The sequence below is a fragment of the Oncorhynchus nerka genome, linkage group LG20 (genome assembly GCF_034236695.1).
Source record: "Oncorhynchus nerka isolate Pitt River linkage group LG20, Oner_Uvic_2.0, whole genome shotgun sequence".
Taxonomy (NCBI): Eukaryota; Metazoa; Chordata; class Actinopteri; order Salmoniformes; family Salmonidae; genus Oncorhynchus; species Oncorhynchus nerka.
The window spans coordinates 28,873,701-28,900,532 of record NC_088415.1 but is presented as its reverse complement, the minus strand read 5'-3'; the positions used below and the strand labels follow the sequence as shown (position 1 = coordinate 28,900,532).

Here is a 26,832-nt window from a genome sequence, read left to right as displayed (position 1 = left end):
ATCAGCCTAATGCCTGGAAATAAAAGCTCCTTAGTTTCTGACATTTTGAATGTTGGAAAGTTTGGTATGCCAGGTGATTTGCAGATCAGACTGCAGCACCAATAACTGACGGACAAATTGCACCCCCTTGTGATGATAGCTAGATAGCAGGATCACATAATTAAATGCATCTGTATGGGAAAGCTATAGTAATACATTTTGGTCAACTGTTGAGCCACAAATGACATAATTGCTATTTCTGAGGAAATTGAAATGGGCTCAAATGTTTAATTCTTGATGAATTTAGTATCGCTCAAGCCCATAGTAAAAATCTCAGATCAATTTCACTTCCAGGCACTAGGGGTCCTCAGTGGCTAGCGGTGCATGATGTCTCAAAACGTATTTGTTTTTATCACGTGACAGGAAAATCCCTGTTGGAACGTTTGCCAAACAAGGAAGCAATCCTGCAGCTAGCTAATGCCCGCGACTTTGCTGACAGCTAGTGGGGGTGAAGTCCGAAACAAAATTTGAAGACGTTTATGATCACAGTTAGCTAGCTTCACGTCCTGTGGCTAACTTTCGGTACATTCAGCAAGGACTGTCTACTCGCTCTTGTCTTTCTGCTAATACTATAAGATCCAACGAAGCTTGCCTGGCCAGTGTAGCTGGCTAGCTAGCATTCTCCTTGTCGACGAGTGTGTGGGCTGTCTGCATTCCTGTGTTGAGTTTTTGACAGAGGACTTTTCACTTATTTTGTCTTTCGCCCTAACGGTGGGTGACTGTCCTAGGTAGCTAGCAAGGACATTGTTCACCCAGTCACTTTTCATGCTAGGCTTTTGAATAGAGCGCTACGTAAGATAACTATCTAGCTAGGTGGTTAGCTAACGGCGCTTTTCGACTGTCATACTTTTCTCTTGAGTTTTTGACACATCGCATCGGACTAGCTGTATCATGGGCACAAACACATTAACAATTAGCTAGCTAACTAGCTAGCTTAAGGTAAGTTGTCTTCTAAAATCATTGGCAGCTGGGCTGGCAACTTTAGCCATAACTAACTACGTTATCTGATTTATCCAAGTAGTGACACAGTAGCCATCGTTGTCAAAACAGAAACGACCTGTGATATCTGCCTATAATCTGGTCTGGTGTTAGGGTTATCCACTTCAAAAAACACAAGAGGATTTCGACACGCACCATCTGATTGTTCTGAAATCGTTTATGTTAGAATTGATTGCATTTTAATTTATAGGATTCATATATTAATATTAAGTAAATATAATACCCAACATCTGATTTGGACCAAATGAATGGTCAAACGTCACCCATGGACACCCCACATTAATCCCACCCAACAACCAATATATAGTAACAGTTCTGTGTCTGACAAGTAGTATGGAGGTGTGGCTCTGAGTATTGTTTCTATGTAATGAATTCCCAGTTAATTTGGTGATGTTTTCCCCTGTTAAGAAAAAATGGTAATGGAAATTGTTAGGTTTATGTCCCATCATACATCCTGATATTACCAGGTTCTGATCAATAGATGGTGCTGTTCATGCTATTAGGTGAAAAGTTTGAAATAACCCCCCACCCTCTCAATGCTAACAGGGTACTACAAAATGACATTGGTTTCCTAAGCCTGTGAGCAGTCTATTGACATTGTATGACAGCAACTCATGCTTTAGTTTTGTTCGCCACTGTTCCAAATGCAAACCTTTTAGCATTTGTGGCACAAATCCAATGCAATTCAATGCTACCTATGTTAGTATTTTCACACTTAAATGTTCAAATCATCCTAAAGTATCTGAAAATGAATTAAGGCAATAATGCTACTTATAGATTTGGATATGAATTTTGAAAATGGAAATATAGGTACCATTGACATGCATTGGATTTGTTACAAATTATAAAACGTTTGCGTTTAAAACATTGGCCAGGTAAACAAAACCAAAGCATGGGTTGATGTCATACCTTGTCCATAGACTGCTTAAACTAATATGTAAAAAATATATATATAATAAATCACCTAATAGCAGGAACAGAACCATCTAGTTTTTAGAACTTGGTATTAACAGGATGCAGGATATGACATAAACCTAACAACTTCAATGACACATTTCTCTGATGAAGAAACAATACTCTGAGCCACAGCTCCATACTACTTGTCAGACACAGAAAACTAATACTGTATACTCGTAGTTGGGATTGGCTGGGGTGTGTGGGGTCCATGGGTGGATTTTGACAATTACTTTGGATTCCTCATGTGAGATGGTGGGTGTCCTGGCTTGCTGAAATGACATTGAATAATGGCCCATTAGCTTGGCATTTGTGTAGAGTTAGCTCTAAAATTAATGCTAAACTTGAGTCAATGTTTTGGAAAGTTGGTAGCATGCTAGTTGGCTACTGTCAGATTTAGTATCTAGGCTAGCTGTCAGGGAAACTGCCATCGTATGACCGTTGTGAAGAGCACCATCAGGTGTTAAGATCGCATTGCAACATAACTTTGTTCTAAATAATGTGTGTTGCCTCATACCAGTTCACTATAGAATGAGGACTCGAGCCATGCTGCTTTAATGTTTGGATGACTTTACCTTTTCTTTTTTACCAGATTTCATGTTATTCTGGAGAGGCTGCAACTCCAAGATTCCAGACCTTTTCATCCAAGATTTCCCCCCACACCTTCCCCACAAAGCCCCACTCCCTCTCCCTGACCCCTCATAATGTTGGAGGGACTTGTTGCCTGGGTACTCAACACATACCTAGGCAAATATGTCAGCAACCTAAATACAGACCAGCTCTCCATCGCCCTCCTCAAAGGTACCCTGTCTGTCTGTCTGTCTGTCTGTCTGTCTGTCTGTCTGTCTGTCTGTCTGTCGTCCCTCCGTCCGTCCGCCTCAGGGTGTCCACCATCAGTTTCTATGATGACATCATCCTCGCTCTTACCCTCATTGAATTTGACAGCTCTTCAACGTGCTATGCTACCAGAATCCCTGCAGTATACAATATAGCACAATAAATATCATAATGTATCATGCATTTACTGTAGCTGTAGCACTGTATCTGAAACCCTTGTCTTCCTAGGGGCGGTGGAGCTGGAGAACCTTCCCTTAAGGAAAGATGCCCTCCGAGAGTTTGATCTGCCCTTTGAGGTCAAAGCAGGTGAGTGATCCATCAAAAAGCCTGACTGATCATTGAAAACATTCACAATAACTATATAAAAAAAATATAGAATTAAACTCAATATGCCCAATATGAGTTATTATGAGTTGAGCAAAAGATTGGCCTTAATTCCAGGGCACTCACCACACTTATCTCCAGTCCTTGCTGATCAATACTGCTTGTTTGACCTTTTGTTCACTAAAAGAATGTCAACAATCAGTGTTATTTAGTCTGGTAACAAGCATGCACCCATAATGGCAAAGGAAATAAATAAAAAACATTATTTTTTTCACCTTTATTTAACCAGATAAGCTAGTTGAGATCAAGTTCTCTTTTACAACTGCGACCTGGCCAAGATAAAGATAAATGGTTCAACATGCCTTTCTTTCAACCAAACCAGTGATTGGTTTAATTGTTAAGACTAGCTGGATGGTAAGTGGCTGTGTCGTCAGTGCAGCACAGTGATTAGTATGACAACAGTCTACAGTTCTTAGACATACAATAATAAATACACAACAGCAACACAATGCATTTCACACAGTACATGACAGCTATACTGAGAAAGTATGCAAGTTCACAAAAGTCCTATTTGAGGTTGAGCAATGTTCATTTAGTCACTTCAAATGAATGTTATCTCAGCTTTTATGTCGTTTATCTTCATTATTTGATTTGAAGTTAGTGTATTGATAAGGAGAAGGGGCACCATTGTTATCTTCAGTAACTTCTTTACTAAGATAAAATCAAGACACAATACACAGAGAATTATGAGTACTGTAGTACTTCATGCTACACCATGCTTGCGCTCTCCAGGCTTCATTGGGAAGATCACACTCCAGATCCCGTTCTACCGGCCCCACAGTGACCCCTGGGTCATCTCTATGTCCCAGCTCAACCTCATCATCGGCCCGGTCCGACCCCAGGAGTATGACAAGGAGACGGAGAGGGAGGACGAGCGCGAACGCAAGAAACAGCTGCTCAAGGCACTAGAGGACAAGTGGAAGGTGTGTGGGAATGGTGGCAAGAATCAGGCTCTGCTGTATTCTTATCTGTAGACTGTGTATGTATGCAGTATACAAAACATTATGAACACCTGCATTTTCCCTGACATAGACTGCCCATGTGAATCCAGGTGAAAGCTATGATCCCTTATTGATGCCACTTGTTAAATCCACTTCAATCACTGTAGATGAAGGGGAGGAAACAGGTTAAAGAATAATTTTTAAGTCTTGAGACAATTAAAACATGGATTGTGTATGTGTGTCATTCAGAGGTGGAATGTGCAAGACAGAACATTTAAGTGCTTTTTAACAGGGTATGCTAGTAGGAGCCAGGCACACCGGTTTTTGTCAAGAACTGCAATGCTGCTGGGTTTTTCATGCTCAACAGTGTCCCGTGCGTATCTAGAACAGTCCACCAGCCAACTTGACACAACTGTGGGAAGCATTGGAGTCAGCATGGGCCAGCATCCCTGTGGAATGCTTTTGACAACTTGAAGATTCCATGCCCCGACGAATTTAGGCTGTTCTGAGGGAAATGGTAGGGGGGGGTGCAACGCAATATTAGGAAGGTGTTAATAATGTTTTGAAAACTCAGTGTTTGTATGTAGACAGTTGCATTACTGTACTTAAAGACTAATGCATAGTGACCTGTGTTTTATCTTATAAATGTGATTTATTGATTGCATGTAATCAATATGGCCTTACTTTTGGAAACATTGTATTATGCTATTGCAGTGAAGAGTGGATTGCTTCCTACTTTTGCTGTGAAATTATATGTATCCAAGAGGTCCACTAAGCCGCAGTTTACATATGATTGTGATATGTACAGTATCTTCAGCATTGTAATGAAAGGGACATGTTGCTCATTAGACAACTAGTCGATGTTTTGATTGATGTACCTTTCCCTCAGAGCGAGTGTGAACAGAAAGGAGAGTCCTACTGGTACTCTGTCACTGCCTCTGTAGTCACCAGGATCGTGGAGAACATTGAGGTAAAATATCACATTCCTTTGGGACATGTCATTGCAATCCACTTGACTTGTGTTTAGAATCAGAACTGACTTTTCCCTTTGGGCTTCCTCTTCAGCTAAAGATACAAGATGTCCACTTGCGATTTGAGGATGACTTGACCAACCCAGGGAAGCCATTTTGCTTTGGTGTCTGCATCAACAACGTATCTGCACAGAACTCTTCAATAGAACCGGTAAGAAGCATGTGCCCGTCAGACATCGCTTGACATATCAAGTGGGTATTGGCTGCTCTATCTAATAGTGAGTGTGTTCCTCCTTCTTTACAGGCACAAAGGCTCATGCGGCAAAAGCAACTGGAGATTAAAGAATTCAGCGTCTATTGGGACACAGTGTCGAGCATGTTGGGCGATCTCCCCGCCAATGAGATTCAGGAGGCCATGACCAAGTGCATGCAGAGCCGAGAGCACCAGTATATCTTTGAGCCGGTGTGTGCCTCGGTGCTGCTGAGGAGGAATGCCTCCAAGGAGCCTCTGAGGTCTCGTAACGTGCCCCGCATCGAGGGCCAGGTTCAGCTGAAGCCTCTATCCCTACGACTGTCACAGGTGCAGTACCAGCAGATCATGGCCTTCCTCAAAGAGCTGGACCGCAGGGAAAGGGAGATGATGTTCCGCCAGTGGAGACCCAAAGTCCCCGTCATCGGAAACTGCCGGCATTGGTGGAATTTTGCCATCCAGGCCAACCTGAGTGAGATTCGAGAGCAGAGGCGGAGGGGAACTGGGAGTTTGCCCTGCAGAGGGCACGGGACGCCCAGCTTTACACCAACCTCTACTTCCAGAGGCTTAAAGGAGCCCCCCTCACCCCCCCGGAGGAGTGTGAATTGCAGAGAGTGGAGGATGAGCAGAATCTGGAGGAGTTGCAGAGCCTTAGGGGAGTTGTCCACGACTGCTTCCGCAAACAGGAGGAAATCGCAGAGAGTGTGAGAGAACCTATCGCTGAGAGCCCACCACCCTGTTCTCCCACAGAGAGCTCCATCCCCAAGAGTGGCAGCTCTGGCATGATCCAGTACCTGCAGTCTTGGTTCCCTGGCTGGGGCGGCTGGTACGGAGCGTACCCTGAGACGGGCCCTGATGAGCTCCTACCAGGCCCTGGCACCTGGGATATGTTGGGTAAGCACTAAGGGGCAAATTCTAACTTTCACTTAGTCATGCATTGATGTCAATGGGAGACTGAACAGCTTTTCTCCCGGATCGTGGAACATTTTTAAAAAAAAATATGTTGCCATTGAGTGAGTGTAGTCAAAATAATGGGATAGCCCTTTAATACTAAAGAGACAGCAAATACTATGTTGGAGTGTAGTACAGATGCAGTCTGTGTCTTTTAAGGACCTCACACTCTCTCTGTTGAAAATGGTTGCTTTTCCCCCCTTGCCTATTCCCTATACATTTGTATCCCACTGTAAGGGACAAAAAGTCACAGTGCCATATGTCTCAGTCGGTTCCAACCTAATCAACCAGATGGTGTCCCTCTCTGTTCCCTGTACAGAGGAGGATCTGTTTGACCCTCTGGAGGACTCTCAGACCCTCAACACCTTCACCAGGAGAGACCACCTTTTTGCCCGGCTAGAGTTCCAACTGGAGAAGGGAGCCGTCACCCTTTTCCACCAAGACAAGAGGGGAGCTGAGAGCGGCGTCATCGAGTTGAAGTTCTCAGGTACAGCATGGTGTCCAAAATGGCACCCTATTTCTTATATATAGCACACTACTTTTGGCCAGAGCCATAGGGGAATAGAGTGCCATTTCGGATGCAGATTTACTTTATAGTAGACTCCCCTCCCAAATACTGATATTTGTTTGAGAACATAAGTTGATTGAGAATGCATGCTCATATGGGTAGTGGGTGCGGTGTGATAATGATTGATGGTTTGCCCTGAGCAATGCTGTAACGGTGTCTCCTTATCTCAGAGGTGAAGGTGGGAGTGGAGTCTCTGCCCCGCTCGGAGTCCTCTCTTCTGTCTGTCAAGCTGGGGGGCTTATTCCTCAGAGACCTCACCACCCAGGGCACCATCTTCCCCTTCCTTGTTTCCCCCAAACCGGTGAGGGAGCAGCAGGCCCGTTTGAGTTGAACATGTGAATAGATTGAACCTGTGCTATATGTACAGAATATTAATCTGTCATTGTTATCTTCCTAAAAGGACCAGGTTGTGGTTGCCATAAACCAGCCTTTTGGCCAGCCTAGCGGTGCTGAAACAAGCAGCTCAGGTGAGTGTTTAAGTTTACAAGAAGATTGCAAAATGCATTAATCACTTGTTAAATGAATTAATGTTATTTCATGAAATGGAATATAAATACAATAAAAGTTGATCTTTTTTTGGCCAGTCCCTAGCTCAGAGTCATCGGCGTCCCCTGTGTTTGAGATGATATACGAGCGCAACCCGGTTAGGTGTAAATTTGAGCGGAGACTGGAGGTGAACACTAGCCCTCTGAACATCATCTACAACCCTCAGGCCATTAAGAAAGTCACTGAGTTCTTCTACAAAGGAAGAGTCCACACCTCAGGTAAGATATAGATGGATATATATATATAGATATCTATCTCTCTCTCGCTGTGTGTTTGTGTGTGTGTGTGTGTGTGTGTGTGTGTGTGTGTGTGTGTACGTATGTGCATGTATACAGTTGAAGTCGGAAGTTTACATACACCTTAGTCAAATACATTTAAACTCAGTTTTCACAATTCCTGACATTTAATCCTAGTAACAATTCCCTGTTTTACGTCAGTTAGATCACCACTTTATTTTAAGAATGTGAAATGTCAGAATAATAGTAGAGTGATTTATTTAAGCTTTTATTTCTTTCATCACATTCCCAGTGGGTCAGAAGTTTACATACACTCAATTAGTATTTGGTAGCATTGCCTTTAAATTGTTTAACTTGGGTAAAATTTTTGGGTAGCCTTCCACAAGCTTCCTACATTAAGTTGGGTGAATTTTGGCCCATTCCTCCTGACAGTGCTGGAGTAACTGAGTCAGGTTTGTAGGCCTCCTTGCTCACACACGCTTTTTCAGTTCTGCCCACACATTTTCTATGGGATTGAGGTCAGGGTTTTGTGATGGCCACTCCAATACCTTGACTTTGTTGTCCTCAAGCCATTTGGCCACAACTTTGGAAGTATTCTTGGGGTCATTGTCCATTTGGAAGACCCATTTGGAAGACCCAAGCTTTAACTGATGTCTTGAGATGTTGCTTCAATATATCCACATAATCTTCCTTCCTCATGAAGCCATCTATTTTGTGAAGTGCACCAGTCCCTCCTGCAGCAAGGCACCCCCAAAACATGATGCTGCCACCCCCGTGCTTCACGGTTGGGATGGTGTTCTTTGGCTTGCAAGCCTCCCCCTTTTTCCTCCAAACATAACAATGGTCATTATGGCCAAACAATTCTATTTTTGTTTCATCAGACCAGAGGACATTTCTCCAAAAAGTACGATCTTTGTCGCCATGTGCAGTTACAAACCGTAGACTGGCTTTTTTATGGAGGTTTTGGAGCAGTGGCTTCTTACTTGCTGAGTGGCTTTTCAGGTTATGTTGATATAGGACTCGTTTTACTATGGATATAGATACTTTTGTACCTGTTTCCTCCAGCATGTTCACAAGGTCCTTTGCTGTGGTTCTGGGATTGATTTACACTTTTCGTATCAAAGTATGTTCATCTCTAGGAGACAGAACACGTCTCCTTCCTGATCCATTTGACGGCTGTGTGGACCCATGGTGTTTATACTTGCGCACTATTGTTTGTACAGATGAACGTTGTACCTTCAGGCGTTTGGAAATTGCTCCCAAGGATGAACCAGACTTGTGGTCTACAATTGTCAATTAGCCTATCAGAAGCTTCTAAAGCCATGCCATACTTTTCTGGAATTTTCCAAGCTGTTTAAAGACACAGTCAAATGTGTGTATGTAAACTTCTGACCCACTGGAATTGTGATACAGTGAATTATAAGTGAAATAATCTGTGTGCATATGACATTTTTGCAAATTTCTTTAAAATATATACACACACCTTGTATGTATGTATGTATGTATGTAATGTAATGTAATGTATGTGTGTGTGTGTGTGTGTGTGTATACACACATGTATCAAAAACAGGTTTGGACATTTTTGCAAATGTATTAAAAATAAAAAACTGATATCACAAGTATTCAGACCCTTTACTCAGTACTTTGTTGAAGTACCTTTGGCAATGATTACAGCCTCAATTCTTCTTGGGTATGACGTTACAAGCTTGGTACACCTGTATTTGGGGAGTTTCTCGCATTCTTCTCTGCAGATCCTCCCAAGCTCTGTCAGGTTGGATGGGGAGCGTCGCTGCACAGCTATTTTCAGGTCTCTCCAGAGATGTTTGATCGTGTTTAAGTCCGGGCTCTAGCTGGGCCACTCAAGAACATTCAGAGACTTGTCCCAAAGTCACTCCTGCGTTGTCTTGGCTGTGTGCTTAGGGTCATTGTCCTGTTGGAAGGTGAACCTTTGCCCCAGTGGATGCGGTCCTGAGCACTCTGCAGCAGGTTTTCATCAAGGATCTCGCTGTACTTTGCTCCGAACATTTCTAAAAACCTGTTTTCGCTTTGTCTTTATTGGGGTATTGTGTGGAAAACATTTCATCTATTTTTGAACAAGGCTGTAATGTAAAGGGAAAGGGTCTGAATACTTTCCGAAGGCACTGTATTTATCCACCACACGGCACTGTTGTTTGCCCTTTTGTTGATGAGCCAGAAGGGTGGGATGTAAGGGCTGTATCTAGCACTGTAGTCTATATTTCCCATGTGCTCAGGAAACAACACTTCTATTCTGAGGAAAATAAAAGGTTTTAAAAGATATTATGGTCTGTTTGGCAGGTTTTGGGTACCAGTCGGAGCTGGAGGTGAGAGTGGCGGAAGCTGCCAGGAGGCAATACAACAAGCTCAAGATGCAGACCAAGGCAGAGATCAGACAAACCCTCGACCAGCTACTAGTGGGAGAGTTCATTGTAATAACTTTTGACTTCTTTCCATTCACACCATGTGTCATTCTAATGTTGTAGTTGAACTGTGAAGTTAATAATATGATCATTGATCACATAATTAATGGCTATTGTATATTGGAAAAATAATTCCCCCATTTTTTTAAGTGTCTAATTGGTTTATACTAATGTTGTATGTGACTTTGTACTTTTGCTCTATTTGACATTACAGGAGAACAGTAAGCGCTGGACTATGAAGTTGGATATCTGTGCCCCCCAGGTGATCTTCCCAGATGACTTCCAGTCACAGGACCCCATGTTAGTGGTGGTTGACCTGGGACGGATTCTCCTCACTAACTCACAAGGTAAAATTAGCTCACATCTTCGCACAACACATTTGACTAAGCTGATTCTTTCAAAGGTAGACTAAGCACAGTCTGCAGTCTTGTAAAATGGTTGTTGTTGAATAAGCAGGAATAGTAATTTTTCTTTGTCTATATTGTATTAAAGATATTCTGTTTAAAATGTACGTTTTATTTTCTCTTTAAAGATGACACTAAAACAAAGTCGAAGACCACTCAGCCGGAGGGGGAGGAGTATAACAGTGATGAAGAGTACCAGACTCCGCTGGCCACACCCCCAAATTCTCCACCCCCTGAAATGGAGACTGAGTTCAAAGACCAGAACAAGTACCCCCAGCTCGCAAGCCTTAAATCCCCCGAGGGGGTCCAGGCCTTCAGCAGAAACCTCTACGAGAAGTACTCTCTGTCCTTCAAGGACCTGCAGATCATGGTGGGACGCTACAAAGACAACTGGAAGCACCTGCAGGAGAGCGAGGTGGGGCCCACCCACGTGGTTGAGAAGTTTAACGTGCTGCTGGAGCTGGAGCAGAGGCTGCGCTACACCTCAGACCCCCAGCTCCCTGGGGCTGTGCTTTCCGGGACCCTGCCAGATCTTAAGGTCCACATCAACCTGGAGAAGATGACCGCCCTCAGGAGCTGCCTGGCCCGACTGGGCAGCCCCGCTGAGGAGGACGAGGGCCAGGAGAAAGCAGAGAACGTCAAGACACCTGACCCCTCCAGCCTGCGCCATGAGAAGATCTTCCAGAGGGAGGACAGCCAGTGGAAGCTCCAGGGCTCGGCCAAGAACCTTACCCAGAGCGTGATGACACTGGAGCAGCACACGAGGGAGGTCCTGGTGGAGTCGCGCCTCCTCCTGGCTGAGTTCAACATCAACTACATGCAGCTGGGCGTGGAGAGCAACGGACGATACATCTCCGTCCTTAAGGTCTTCGGCACCAATGCCCATTTTGTGAAGCGGCCTTACGACGCAGAGGTGTCCCTCACCGTCCATGGCCTGCTGCTGGTGGACACGCTACAGACCTATGGCTCCGACTTTGACCTCCTGGTGGCCTCCCACAAGCACCTGAGCTTCGATGTGCCTACTGGCAGCCTCCGAGAGAGCCATCCCTCCTCCCCTGCCGGGCCCGAAGGGATGTCGCCCGAGCACCCTGCCCTCCACCGAGACTCCTCCTCTGGGTTACTCTTCGACAGATCCTCCCCGTTCAGCTCCTTCCTCAGAGACCAGGAGGCCCTCATCAAACTGGAGTACCAGTTTGTCAGCTCCGACTGCCCCTCGATGAACCTGGACAGCTCCCTCCAGGTGACCACAATGCAGGTCAACAACCTGGACATCATCCTCAACCCGGAGACCATGGTGGAGCTGCTCAAGTTCCTCCAGAAGTCTTTCCCCAAGGAGGAGAGCCCCTTGGCCCAGCAGCCATCGCCCCTTCTGGCGGGCCAGGACCAGGAGGGTCAGGAGGAGACCTACCAGTCCACCTACGACCAGAACAAGGAGCTGACTGTGGAAATCCACAGGTTGAACCTGCTGCTGCTGAGGACTGTGGCCACTGGCAGCGTACTGGGCGGAGAGAAGAAAGGCTTGAAGATCGCCACGGCCAGTGTCAATGGCACTAAGGTCAACGTGTCCATGGGCAGCCGGCTGGATGTCAATGGCTCGCTGGGCTCTATCCAGCTAGTAGACTTGACCCAGGAGGGTGGCCGGAGCCAGTTTGTGGTCAGCATTGGCAACGTAGAAGATGACCCCTCGGCAGCAGGAGGCGTAGCCTTCTTCTGTGGCTCTGAAGGAGCCCCCTCAGAGGCGTTGAACTTCCGACTTCTGGAGCGCTCCCAGGGGGAGTGCTCATTAACACTGCAGATGGCCTCGCTGCACTACAACCACTCCGCCAAGTTCCTGAAGGAGCTGAGCCTCTCGGCCAACGAGCTGGAGGACAACTTCCGCTCCATGCTCAAGACAGCCGCCACCAAGGTGTCCACGGTGCTGGCAACCAAGACGGCCGAGTACAGCGGCATGGTCTCCCTGTTCGAGACGCCGTCGCGGCGCTCCAGGACCCAGAGCCAGAGCAACTGGAGCAACTATCCGTTTGAGGATGAAGAGGATTTGAGCGTGCAGGAGGAAGAACCCACCATAGACTCGTTTATGGTCAAGCTGATCCTCAATGTCAGCATCGAGTCACCAGTCGTGTCCATTCCCCGTAAACCTGGTCACCCCGAGCTCCTGGTGGGTCACCTGGGGAGTATCACCATCCAGAACTTTGTTGCCGGGCAGGACTCGGAAGGGGAGAGACTACAGGTGCTAGTGAAGGATATCCGGCTCTACTCACTCAATACCAGTCACCTTGTGTTGAGGAAGGTAGCTAGAACTGACAGCAGTTCCTCTAACCAATCTCCTTCTCACAACGGAAATATCAATCAGGACGAGCCACAGTTTACTCGCCATGACTTCTTTGAATATCTGAGTCGGGGAAAAGGTGAGGAGAAATTATTAGAATGGGAAGTGAAGAGTTTCCCCACCATTTCCTTTCCATTGTTTTGCTATATTTAGAGTTACTGTATTGTTGTATTACTGTTTGGTTGTTATGATAACTCCCACTTTTCTCTCTCTCTCTCAGCCTTCCATATTCTGAAAGACACCACCATTCAGTTCACCCTGGAGAAAGTTCCTCCCATTGATGAGGATACCCAGTTCACCTTCCTAACCACAGACGAGCCCTATAACAGCACAGGGTTACTTCGGGTGGAGGGCAAGTTTGTCAACGCAGTACAGGTATACTTTTCTCACATTTGTGACTTACTGCTCATCTCAAATGTATTTTCTTTGCGTCTTTGACTGAATCAAATGACCCGAGTAGAATGTTTAAATGTTTTAAATATTTTTAAATATAGATATTAAATATTTTCTGTTGTATTTTATATTGCAATGAGGGTAGTTTGCAAATGTTTACTGTCTATTTTGTTTTTAGATGATGTTTTGACTTTGTGCTCTCAGGTGTTCCTGGCCAAGCCTGTGTATGAGCAGGTTCTACAGACACTGGATAACCTTCCCCTCACTGAGCCCCAGAGATTGACACCTAGCCAGCCTCCCACCCCGCCGCCCCCCACCCCCTCCTCCACCAAACCCCACCGCTTCCCAGATCCCCAGGGTGGGCTCTTTGCCCGGGACCCCCCGCTCATCGGCCTCTCCTACGCCTCCCTGTCCAACTCGCTGTCATCCCCCAAGCCCCTGCAATCCCACAGTCCCCCGATGCAGACGCTCTCCTTCACCCAGGTGAGGGCCACTTTCAGGGTGGCAGAGCTCCAGGTGCAGCTGAGTGCTGACCTCAGCCAGGGTTCCCAGGGGCTGGTCAGCCTGCGCTTCCAGGACCTGGAGGGAGACTTTACCAAAGACCACCCCAACTGCCTGTCTGTCCAGCTCACGTTGCGCTCCCTCCTCATGGAGGACCTCCTGGAGCAGAACCCCGAGTCCAAGTACAAGCACCTAATGGTTTCCAGGGGTGCTCCCAAGCCCTCCACATTCAGCCCCAAGGAATACCTGTCCCAGTCGTGCCCATCGGCCTCCAACGCCCTCTACCCTGAGATGCCCCGCTCGCTGCCTGCCCACATGGAGGAGGCCCAGAACGTCTTCCAGCTGTACCAGAGACACCCCAGCACCCCGTCGGCCGCCAGCCGTAAGAGCGGACCCAAGAAGGACCCTGCCTGCCCCAGCACCCCACCGCCCTCCCCCACCCGCAATACCCCTTCGCCCCACCCTCCGCCCTCCGACTTTGACGAGTCTCTTGTTCACATCAACTTGCTGCTGGTGGACCCGCGCCACCCAGAGTTCCAGAGCCGATACGGTGGCGTGGGGCGGAGCATCGACGTGGACTTCAACTGTCTGGATGTGCTGATCACGCTGCAAACATGGGTGGTCATCCTGGACTTCTTCGGGATCGGCTCCACGGCCAACAACCACGCAGTCAAGGTGCCCTTCCCCCAGCAGCCTATGCCGGGACATCCTCTGTTCCAGCCTGGGAACCCACACAAGCAGGGGGACATGTACCCAGACCTCAGCCAGGAGGAAGTTGCTGAGGTGGTCAACACTAAACTGGATCTCAAGGTACAGTACTCACAGCAGCAGCAATGAAGACGCATCGACATGGCTTTTCGGTGATATAGTGAGAGTTACAAGAAATCTAAATAAATATAAGTACAATGGTGAGCATGAATACATTTACCATGTTTTCCTCCTCAGGTCCATGCGCTTGCTCTTGTGCTAAACAAGAAAACCAATGAGCTTGCTAAAGCTAGCGTCTCCAAACTGTCTGCCCACTGGGAAATGATTGGTAGGTAATCAACTTAATGTTGCACTTAGATGTCAACAGTTTAATCATAGCAATTGAAAAAATGGTTGTATGAATATAATACAATATCAATCATGGTACATTCATATTAAGTATTTAAATTATTGTTTGTTGTATCACACTGTTGAAGAACAATGAGTTTGCATCTCATGCAGTGTGATGTCATCCTATATTTCAGATGGCGACCTAGCATTGCAGGGTAGTCTTGGAAGCCTGTCTCTGAGTGACCTGACCCCACATGGTGACCTCTACAGGGAGCGCTTCACCACGCGAGGCGGAGAGGCCCTTGTCTTCAACATACACAAGTAGGCTAGGTTTTCTTTATACAGGAATCACTTCCCTACAGCTGCATTAGCTTGACAGCTAGCTCTGGTCTTTGACAAAGAAATAGACCTTAATTTTCTCATTGTTTTAACACTGCATCTCACTGACTAGTGGTGTTTCTACAGATACGGGGATCCTGACCCCTGGCTTGAGCGGGAGTGTGACATGAAGGTGTCTCTGCAGATGGCCTCAGTGCAGTATGTCCACACGCAGCGCTTCCAGGCCGAGGTTGTGGCCTTCATTCAGCACTTTACTCAGCTGCAGGATGTCCTGGGCAGGCAGAGAGCCGCAATGGAGGGCCAGGCTGTGAGTACGGCCTTCGGGTCCACTCTGCTTTTCAGTTTCAAGCTGTAGTGTTCCTCAAGGCTGTGTCCGTGATCCACTACTGTTGTCATTATATATGCTACCTCTTGGGGATTTGAAAACATTGTCAACTTTCACTGCTTCTTAGACCATACACAGCTGTACATTTCGATGAAACATAGCTAATTGAACTGTAGTGTCTACCCTGGCGTTATGGCATTCCGTCGTACCCCCTGCCAACTAAGATGGCTGCAGGTAGCCCAGGGAGTTGTCACCTGCCGTCACCGTCAGGTTGACCTTGGGTCACCTCAAGACAATATGGCTGTCTCTGTTGCGATCAGACTGGACACTGAGCACCATGTCTGGCCTGCTTGTTAAATCCCAACTGACATATGGTACAGGGCACTGCTTTGGACCAGCACACCAGGAGGCATCCAATCTCTCAAGTTGTCATTTATATGCCTCAACATGTATTTTAGATTCAAAGTATCTGAAGAAACAATTTATATATTTTTTTGTAATTGTAATTAATTTAATGAATATTTGGATTGTCCTTTAGCACTTTTACACCTGGTCAGCAGAGACGAGTGTGTAGTATTCAATCCCCTATCCATTTGATCCTAGGAAAATACCAGTCTACCTTAATGTCATTAGCAGAAGCTAAAAAAAGACAACCACCCCCTCACTTATCCCTGCCTCCTTCCCCACAGGTTCGTGAGCGACCTCAGCGGGCGTCCCGTGTGCTGCTGGACATCGAGGCGGGCGCCCCGTCTGCTCATCCCAGAGAGCTCGCGCTCGCCACGCCTCATTGTTGCCAACCTGGGCCAGCTGCGCGTCCATAACTCTTTCCTGCCTGCTGGCACCCATGGTACCTTCTCACTCAGAGACAAGGTAGAGAAACTTACCATGGCCCATACCTTTTTCCCCTCTCTGGTGAGTCCTGACAGCGTGTCTACCGGTCGTCCACATCCCTGCTACTGGACTAATATGGTCGTATTTATGAAGCATTTTACATTACTACATGTTTTCATATGACAAATGTGATGCAATGATTTATAACATTTTATAGGCCTATATGATACCTGTTTGAAATGTGATTTTGAAATGGCAAAACCCTAAATCCATACTTTGTCATCATTGTTTGGCTGCAGAATCGTCGACCACAAACATTCTCCAGTAACAATGCTCATTAGCAAGGGTTGCTTTTTTGATGCCACTTTTCTTTATCCCCCATCAGACTTTGAATGAGGTGTGATGTTCGCTGGCGCCTACGTTGTATATTCAGCATTTGTGGTACAATACGTACTTGCATTGTTGTTGTGCGCTCCAGCCTGATGTCTCTTTACTAGTGACATTCAAATGGAAAATGCTTTATGAATACAGGCCTCTCTGAGTTTTTAATTGAGCATGAGAACGTGGCCACTAGATACTAGCACTGTATGAGGAAATAGTTTTGTATACTTAACTCGTACTAACTTTAGTTGTTTTCTTAACTCTCATAGTAATGACTGCTTCAGGTGGAGTTTGATGTGGTAGCATAGTGTTTCATCACCATTTTGCATTTTGTTTTGTGAAGAATTTGATATTGCATGCTAATTCGTACAAGGACCCTTCCCACTACAAGGTACAAGGGCATGTTTTTGGGGTGCTGCTTGGTTTGAGGTGTGAACCGTCTGCCCTCTATCTCAGATGGTTGTTCTGTGGACTTTCAGGGTCTTTGTGTGTTTTCTATCCTGAACCACTTGGATCAATTGCCTGGGTGTTTTTTTTATATATATATTTGTGTATTTATTCAGTGTTTTCCTGGTCATTTACTTAAATGGGCAATCAGCAGATGCTACATACATTTTTGGATTTAAAGTATAAATGTAATTCTATGTACACATTGATTCTTTAAAATATAACTTATGAATGCATCATAAGCTTAGTTCAACTGTCGTACCCCATCAGAACCCAAAATATAAGCTTGTTTTTAAATAAAGTAAATGTTTTCAAATAAAGTGAATGTAAAATTATTATTTTTTGAACTATATAGCCTCAACATGGCTAAAACTATAATTGTGATATCCATGGATGGTCAGTCCTTGCATCCATAGCTCTGCCTATGAATTTGAAAGTGGTTGCATTTATCCTGCCACATCACTCAGCTTTTTATAGAAACAGGGCCAGGGAGGATGCTTTGTTATTGTTTCAACTGCTGATTGCCGCTTTAAAGTGATTTTTCAAATTCACTGTTTAGGCTGGGAAGAGCAATTGCAGCAGTTCCTTCTGAAACTATGATAGAGGAACATTAGCTAAGTTGTCGTGCGAATTAGGTTTTGTCAGATGTGAAATAATAAGAGAAGGTTAATGTCAATGGTTCTTTCAGATGTTACAGTGTACGTTCATTAAGCAGTTCATCGTTCTTCCTAAGGATCGCGTGAGGGACAGCCAGTCACAGACTGGACCAGCAACGATTAGTGAGGAGGAGTCACCTGAGAAGCCCAAAACCTCCTCTAGCAGCACCTCCACCCCCGCATCCTTTGGTTTCACCCTGGGAAGGCCCCAGGCCCAGCCCGCTGCTGGGAGGATCCCTGGCGAGGATGACCCACCCTTCATCCTGGGTGAGCCCAGTGACCACTAAACTCATATATTCTCTGCAAATGTGTATGAATCGCTGTACTTCAAGTCAATAAATAAATACTTGAAATGAATATTCAGAATAAGCTTCTTGATGTGTGTGTGTTCCCAGAGGATCATGTGTGTCTGCTGGACTGCATAGCCTTGGACCTTCAGGAGATGGACATCTTTGCTGCGGAGCGTCTACCCTGCCAGCCTTGGGACAGCGCCGCAGGGAAGCAGCCTGACTCAGACCTGGTCTTCCCCTCCTACTCGGTCCGCCGCACCGCCGCATCTCTGCTCAAGGAGCGCTGCCACCTCAAACTCAAAGTGGAGCGCAACCTGGACAGGTGAGCCTAATATGAAAGATGGGCACTAATATACATTGTTGGGCTTGCTTCAGCAGCAACACTACTGTTCTCTTGCTTACATAATTGTTACCCACTGGGCAAAACTTGTCATTTCAACCATTTTTGTCTGCGGGGTAATGGATCTCTCAATGAGTTAAACTGACTGTCTTTGTTGTATGTGTTTGAATGTTGCTGGTAACTATTGATTAATAATAGTTGTTCCTGTGTGCTGATGACTTTTCCAAGTGGGACAAAAAAAAAGATAGTATTGATTGGTGGATTTGACTGAATTATTGATTGATTGACTAGTGCGCTGAGCCATACGGTACCAGACATGTCCATCCACGGCAGCCTGTCCTCGGTACACTGCTCCCTGGACCTGGAGCGCTACCAGCTGATCCGAGGCCTGCTGGACAACAACCTAGGAGAGCCTGTTGAGGAGTTCCTCCGCCCGTACAACCTGCAGGACCCCAGCAACTATGTGAGTACGCACACACGTACACACGCATACGCATACACATACTCTCTGCAATGTGGCTGACTGCCAATTCTTGACTTTTAATTGACTAACAATGTTCTTCTGAGAGTGATTCTTCTGAGTGACTTCATGTGTTTCCCCAGACGGTGTTGAGTGGTGATGTGTACACCAGCCTGTCCGTCCTGGTGGACATGATGAACGTCAGCCTGGAGTTGCTGGACAGCCCCAACGCCACGGGACAGAAACCATGCTCACTAGCCAGGTTGGTATTAACGCTTCATTTTGAGCATGAGGAGATATCAAATGTTTTCTGTGTATTTACTTTTGCCAATTGGTTTGGGTTCAATTCAGGAAGTAAACGGACAATCCAAATCCGGTGTTCCTCACTGTAGCGCTCCTCTCCTTATCTGCAGGTTTGATTTCATGAAGTCTAAGCTGTTGTTTGAGAGTTTCTCCAACGGCTCCAAGTCGGTGAATCTGGTGTCTCACTCCCTCTTGGCATATGACACCCGTTACACCGGGCCTGGCATGGACGTAGGCAGCAGTGGCAGGGGCAAGCACAATGTTTTCGACTGCATCCTGCAGCCCTCCAAGACGGGCACCAACCGGGCCACACTCCAGCTGGAGCTGCATTACAGGTGCGGATAACATTTCGAAGTTGTAACATGTATGCAGAAAATAGCAGGGGTCCAAGCACAGAGCCTTGTGAAATGCCAAATACAAAGTCTGTGCCTATATTGGCAAATCTAAAATGGATACATACGTAGGGTACTACATAGGTAATAAGGTGCCATTTTGGACACGGTCATGGCCCTTTAAAAGCGCTGCTTGGTCAATCCGACGTCTGCATTGGCAGTACAGCATTTACAATGATACGGCCTCTGCAGAAGTCAGGACATTCATACTTCTTGCGGAGCAGCGCAGCGCTTGTGATGGAAGTTGTCAAGGAAATTAACTTGTTTATATTGGACCTCCCACCCTCACCTACCGTCACCCGACCATGTCAATATGGAGCTATACGCAGCCCTCAGCATTGTTCCAAAATTTGAGAGGGGGACGTCGATGTGGTACGGAGCTCAATTTGGCCTCAGCGTGCCTCTGAAGGCGCTGCGATTGCGTCACACCATCCATGCGGCGCCTCCGACCACATTTTCGGTTCAAGCATGAATTGGCTCTTAGGCCTGACGTAGACAGACACACAGACCCACATTTACTAATCATTATCTCCTTTCTCTCCTGTCAGGTCCACAAGAGACTCGTCCTGTTTCACCATTGTCCTCAACAACCTGCGTGTTTTCCTCATCTTTGATTGGCTCCAGCTGGTTCGGGACTTCCTGCGCATGCCCACTGAGAAGGGGGCAGATGGTGCGCCTCGCCAGCGCTGGCCCAGCGGCAGCAGTGACACAGAGACCACAGGTGCCGTCATGCCCAAGACAGTCAAGAGCGGCGTGGTCACCAAGAGGTCCACTGTGCCCGTCATGCAGGATCGGTACCTGGAAGTCAAGATCAACGTGACAGGTGAGGAGCTACAGCAGACTCCCCTGCCATAAGTCTCTGTTGTACAATAGAGATTCAGATATTGGCAAGCACAGATATAATTTGAATTGTCTCTCATAGTCGTGATGTTTCTTATGCTGCGTTGTCACCACTAGTTAATGACTGTAATCTCAATAATAGACATAATGATAATACATAAAATACATGTTTTGTCCAAGGTACTGAGTTTGTGGTGGTTGAGGACTCGTCTTGTCTGGACACCAATGCCGTCATTCTGAAGGGCACTACTGTACTCACCTACAAACCCCGTCTGCTGGACAGGCCATTCTCTGGCAGCCTGGCCGGCATTGAGGTGACTGACCACTACTTTCACACCTATGTCCTGAAACCACTGGACGACTAACTCAATACAGAGCCCTATGTCAGTTTGAGTTAGTTTGTGTCAATTTGAATATGGGTCTATGTTCCATAGAGTTAGAGGGTACCGAAGCTGTCACAGAAGTGATCATGTTAAAGATGGGGGGTGCGCCCTCTTTCCAACTCTTACTCTCTACACAAGGCTGTTTTGTCATGTTGGTGTCTTCCTGTCCATGTCCAGGTGTTCTCCTGTCGGCTTGGCAGTGAGCAGGAGACAGCCCTGTCCATCATCGACCCTGTCAACGTGCAGGTGGAGCTGTGTGGCAGTCCCACCTACCAGAGCAGCTCTGGCCTGCTAGACGCCTTCAACATGGCAGACTTTCCGCCTTTACTGGAGGTCAGGGTTCAGTCAGGGGTGGGGATGGGGGGGGGTAATGTTCAGTAGGTACTAAATGAGAGAACACATTTGCTGAAAGTCCATTGAAAGCACCTGTTTTTATTCTCTGTTTCGACACATTTTTTTACTGTTTCATGCCTAGTTACTGAACGTAACCCAGGTTTATTGGAGAGAAAAAAAACACTTAGAACACTTTTTGTGATCATGCAAAATGTCAATGGGTCTCTGTTGTCCTCACAGATCCAGTTCCCTGCTTTGGACATCCGGCTTTCTTACAACGACGTTCAGCTCTTCTTGGCTATCGCCAAATCTATCCCCACCGCCGGCTCTCCCGGGCCCAGCGACACTGCCGAAGGCACCCAGACCCTTGTAGTACCATCCACAGCCAACCAGGACCCCTCCAGCTCCCAGAAAGACAACTTCAGGCACAAGACCAAAGCCCTACTAGGTATGTCACCTCAGAGGCCTACAGGGGTGTAGTTGAGTTATATGGTGAATAGCGTTTACGTAGCTATTATATTAGAAAAGTCACGTTAACATTTATTTTTCTTTACCACTGGCTCTGTGATTGTTCCTGACCCATGAGTGTTGACCTCACAAGCTGTAATAACTCAGGTATAATAATAAAAGATACGTAGCACAGCTTGTTACCATAACCCTGGTATGATGTGATATGTTTTGTCTTCAGAGGGCCAGCTGACTCGCCTACAGGATCTAGGCTTTAGGAAGGAGGACTGCAAACGAGCCCTGATCCAGAGCAAAGGTGAGGAGGCTCTAGCTACAATTTTCTAACAATGTCACATCTCCTCCCACTAGGAATGGAATGTGGCCGCGCTTTTCATACACGGTATGGACTTGACCACCTTGTCTGTCCCCTCCCAGGCCAACTGGACCAGGCTGCCACATGGCTGCTGGAGAATGCAGAGACCATGGTGGGTCAGGCCCGGGGCAGAGCAGACCCGGACTCGGCCAGCCACTCGTCGCACCCTTTGTCCGGGGTGGAGATCAAGGCGGAGAGCGTGTGTATCTGCTTCATCGACGACTGTCTCGACTGTGATGTCCCGCTGGCCGAGTTCACTTTCTCACGTCAGTTTGAGCGCCTTGCCCTTCATATATGTGGAAGGAAATCCCCTTTTCATGTCATTTCCACTGTGTGTTTTAGGAGTTTGGATGAAAGCAACAGACAGAAGCTGGAACATTCACCTTTCTGAAAACTTGTTCTATAGCTACTTAATATACAGATAACATGCATACTGATAGTGTGTGTAATATAATGTAGGTGGTATGTACTATAGTCAGTGTTAATACTATAAGGTAACAACAATGTAATGTCATCTGAGAGCTCATTCTCCTTTTAACTCCCATGGCAGGGCTGTATGTGCTGCAGCGGATTGGCTCGACCCAGGAGGGCAACGGCAGCTTCACTTTGTCAGGGGACTACTACAACAGAGAACTGTCAGGTGAGCTGCTGGAGATGACCGTCTGGGGGCCAGTCAGTCACAACATTTAGCTGTAACCCAGAGCCAAACGATCCTGTAATGATCTGAACTGTTGTTCCATTGTATGTTTCTCTCTGTTCCTATCCATATCTCTGTGTTTATGTCCGTGTTCATGTTCACGTGTGTGTCAGGTTGGGAGCCCTTCATCGAGCCCTGGCCCTGTTTCCTGACTTGGCAGCAGCAGGCTGCAGGGCGCCTCCACCCACCACGCCTCAAGATGGGCATCCGTGCCAAGCAGAGACTGGATGTCAACATCACCTCTGTCCTCCTGGGTATGAACTGCGCTGCCCACTATTTGGACACCGGATGCATTTGACATGGCACCCTATTCCCTACGTCGTGCACTACTTTTGACAGGGTCCCACGGATCTCTGGTATAAAGTAATGCGCTATGTAGTGAAAGGGTGCCTTTTTGGATGCGTCTTTGACTTCTTCACACCATGTTTAACTAAAGGGTTTTAGCCCCGGATATATACTGAACAAAAATATAAACGCAACATGTAAAGTTTTGTTCCCATGTTTAACAGATCAAAAAACAAAAAGCTTATTTCTCTCAAATTTTGTGCACACATTTGTTTTTGTCTCTGTTAGTGAGCATTTTCCTTTGCCAAGACAATCCATCCACCTGACAGGTGTGGCATATCGAGAAGCTGATTAAACTGCATGACCATTCATTACACACGTGCAGCTTTTGCTGTGGACAATAAAAGGCTACTAAAATGTGCAATTTTGTCACACAACACAATGCCACAGATGTCTCAAGTTTTGAGGGAACGTGCAATTGGGATGCTGACTGCAGGATTTGTTCACCAGAGCTGTTGCCAGAGAATTGAATGTTCATTTCTGTATCATAAGCTGCCTACAATATCATTTTGGAGAATTTCACAGTAATTCTAACTAGCCTCACAACTGCAGAGCACGTGTGACCACGCCAGCCCAGAACCTCCACATCTGGCTTCTTCACCACAGAGCACGTGTGACCACGCCAGCCCAGAACCTCCACATCTGGCTTCTTCACCTGTGGGATCATCTGGGACCAGACACCAGGACAGCTGATGCACAGCCAAGACTTTCTGCACAAACTCTCAGGGAATCTCATCTGTGTGCTCAGCGTCCTAACCAGGGTCTTGACCTGACTGCAGTTCGGTGTCGTATCTGACTTCACCTTCGATGGACACTGGCACGCTGGAGAGGTGTGCTCTTCACAGATGAATCCCGGTTTCAACTGTACCGGACAGTGCGTATGGGACAACATTCCACAATGAAGCGTAACTCAGTAAAATCTTTTAAATTGTTGTATGTTGCGTTTATATTTTTGTTCAGTGTATTTAAGCCAGAGACAGAGTGGTCTGTAATGGTGGCCTTGTATGGATTTGAGTGTCCTCCTCACCTTGCTACCACCCTCTCCTGGCCACACAGAGCAGTACAGCCTCACCAAGAGCTCCTGGCTGGCTGACTACTGCAAGGAAGAGGAGCAGCAGCCTCCCCAGGCATCGGCAGCCCTATCCTGGATGGGTTCCTCAGTGGACCCCCCCTGTTTCGGACAGAGTGAGTACTGTTTCCCCCAAGTTTACTTTCTCTCATACACACACACCATTCACACAGCTGACACACTCTGTAACATCTGTACAGTTACATATGAAACCACATACTGGTATGCACACATGCGTGTATCACTTGTTATGGGCTAGAAATAGCCACAGTAGAAAAAATTCGGTCCCTCAATTGCTCCAGCACATATCAAACGCTAGTGAATCTTATCGAACATACTGTGAATATGTGTTGGGAGTATTTGATTGTATGTTTCACACTTTATTCTGTAATAATGTTTAGGTAGTACCAGAATATCTTTGCTACTGTATCACATGTCATTATGTGCAGATTAAGATTACACTGATTGAGAGGGACTTTTTGACAACGCAAAAAAACTTTACACGGATGCTTTGGAAACCTGCCTGAATAATCGCTGCCTTCGCATGGTTATAGCACAATTGGAGAGTTTGAAGAAAACATGAACACATTTCCTTTGCCTTGTCAAATGGTGTATTAAGAGTTAAGACTCACTCCATGTTTCTATCAAAACATTTGAACTCTTTACTTGAACCCTCCGCCCTGGGCCTAGATAAGTCTATCGTGTCTAAATTATGCTAACTAGTTGTAAAGACTGTTTACGACTTGTTTTATCGTGTTGTACCACCTTAGGGTGGGAGGGTTTCAAGTCAAAGTTAGATTTCTGTTTATTGAGCTCTGATCCAGGTCTATTGATTGGTGGTATGACCCCATAATATAAAATAAAACACACTTGGTCATGGTGGGTATAAAAAAAAATCATCCTCCCATCCTGACCTTTGTCCTCTCTCCTGACCCCTTGCATATCTCTCTCCTCTCTGTGGTAACTGTCTCTCTCTGCTGTCAGGTGTCCCTCTTGCCCACCTTAGAACTAGGAGCACAGCCAGCTTGACTTGCCTTGAGCAGCAGATTCTCTCCAGAGGTACAGTCCAAAGACCATAGATCAGATAGGCAGCAGTTGGCCTCCACCAAGGAAATAGAATTACTAGAATGGGGATCCTTAAGTAGAATGGGTGGATCGGTGGTCAGAAGCGGTATTTGTAATTCTATTTCTATGGTCTCCAAACCATGGGGTCATCATCGCTATCCTTACTTAAGTGCAACGTTAATGCAAAGGGACTCGGTTGGTAGAGCATGGCGCTTGCAATGCCAGGGTTGTGGGTTTGAGTCCCACGGGGGACCAGCACAAAATAAAACTATGAAAATGCATACACTTACTCTACTGTACGTCGCTCTGGATAAAAGCATCTGCTAAATTACTAACATGGAAATGTAGAGTGTTTTGAGTAACACAAATGTTTCACTATCTTGTAACAATATTGGCAAATTTGTCCAAAGTTAAACTAATGTCAGTATAATCAGCGTCTTCAGGGATAGAATTGAATTGATCCATAATCCAACAGTGATTAGCAACTTGGATGCTAACGATGCACTTTTAAGTAGGATTTACCGATGAAGGTGACGCCCCCCCCCCCCCATGTTAGGACAGAGCCATTGTGTCTCGTCCCAGAGTCATGTTAGATTAGTAGCATATTCTCAGTGTCACACTTTCCTTTGTGTATTCTCTGTCTCATGTTGTCTCACATCCCCCATTCAATATCAATCTATAGAAATCCAATCCATTGTGATTATTGTTTACTATGATTATTTACCAAGCTTAAAAGAGCATGCTCTGTCAATGTGAACCGTTGCTATATCTCATCTGTGCATCCTCCTCCCATCTTTATTTGAATGAGCATCGTTGTGGTAGGTATGGTCATGTTGTTAGCCTCCACCGTGGAACCATCTGTATAACACATGATTGAACACTGACATTCGGAAATCCATGCTGACATTTGGAATGGGATTAATGATGTTGTGCATTAACTTTGGAAGCATCCAATGAATGGCATTTTGATGTGGATATCTGCATCTCATTTTTAAAAAGCCATTGTTTTTGTCATTGTTTTATATAATTTCAAATGCAATAGACAGATTCAAAAACATTCCATGAAAAATATATGTTTTATATTCCAGAGAACCCAATATATTCTTTAGTATATTGAATATATTTTTTAAGTAACTGTGAGGAAAGTGGTTGACAGTTTGAAGTTTAGTTATAGGGCCCGTTCCTTAGTAAAGAATACCTCTCATGTCTTGGTCTGTCCTTGCCTGCTTTATAGCCGACGTGAAGCTGTCCAAGCGGAGGCAGCCGTTTGTACCCTATGCCCTGCGCAATCATACGGGATGTACCATGTGGTTCGCCACCCTCACCACCACCCCTACCAGGTCAGTGGAGTAGAGTCTTCCCATTGATAATGTCATGTTGCTGAGTCTACCTTCAAAAATGTTGGTAACCAGAGTGCTCCATTTGCCCACAGGGTGGCGCTGTCTCACAGTGGCAGTGCGGACTCTATATCCCACGTGCACGGCCCAGGCACAGATGACACCCACAATGTCAGCCAGTGGCGAGAGGTGCTGCCCGGAGAGGAGATTCCCTTTGAATTTGAAGCTCGAGAGAAACTCAGGCATAGGTATGGTTTCTGGTGCGTCACCGTTATTTCTGTATAGGGATTAAGACCTAAAAGGAAGAACAAGAAAGTTCAAGGACGAGTGAATAAGACTTTAAACTGGTGATCACACACCGATTCATAATTCATAGCTATGAATGCCAATCTGGGGAACT

At 46.0% G+C, this 26,832-nt stretch overlaps 1 protein-coding gene across 1 annotated transcript in view; it reads left to right on the top strand.

The window, feature by feature from the left end:
* The first annotated feature begins 430 nt into the window (after positions 1-430).
* The window catches only part of LOC115102209 (intermembrane lipid transfer protein VPS13D-like), a 64,166-nt gene continuing 37,764 nt past the window's right edge, over positions 431-26,832 (top strand). Inside the window, 38 exon segments of the mRNA XM_065005367.1 lie at positions 431-978; positions 2,585-2,793; positions 3,058-3,135; positions 3,946-4,136; positions 5,044-5,124; positions 5,220-5,336; positions 5,430-5,871; positions 5,874-6,269; positions 6,646-6,813; positions 7,065-7,195; positions 7,295-7,361; positions 7,479-7,658; positions 9,993-10,123; positions 10,329-10,461; positions 10,647-12,926; positions 13,068-13,222; positions 13,445-14,551; positions 14,687-14,777; positions 14,974-15,100; positions 15,245-15,425; positions 16,133-16,191; positions 16,193-16,313; positions 17,836-18,025; positions 18,154-18,370; positions 18,680-18,851; positions 18,992-19,110; positions 19,262-19,486; positions 20,092-20,366; positions 20,564-20,697; positions 20,944-21,099; positions 21,340-21,547; positions 21,788-21,862; positions 21,982-22,185; positions 22,470-22,559; positions 22,730-22,870; positions 24,018-24,146; positions 26,330-26,435; positions 26,528-26,680. Coding sequence (XP_064861439.1) covers positions 2,697-2,793; positions 3,058-3,135; positions 3,946-4,136; positions 5,044-5,124; positions 5,220-5,336; positions 5,430-5,871; positions 5,874-6,269; positions 6,646-6,813; positions 7,065-7,195; positions 7,295-7,361; positions 7,479-7,658; positions 9,993-10,123; positions 10,329-10,461; positions 10,647-12,926; positions 13,068-13,222; positions 13,445-14,551; positions 14,687-14,777; positions 14,974-15,100; positions 15,245-15,425; positions 16,133-16,191; positions 16,193-16,313; positions 17,836-18,025; positions 18,154-18,370; positions 18,680-18,851; positions 18,992-19,110; positions 19,262-19,486; positions 20,092-20,366; positions 20,564-20,697; positions 20,944-21,099; positions 21,340-21,547; positions 21,788-21,862; positions 21,982-22,185; positions 22,470-22,559; positions 22,730-22,870; positions 24,018-24,146; positions 26,330-26,435; positions 26,528-26,680 — 8,927 coding nt within the window. The 5' untranslated portion in view covers positions 431-978; positions 2,585-2,696.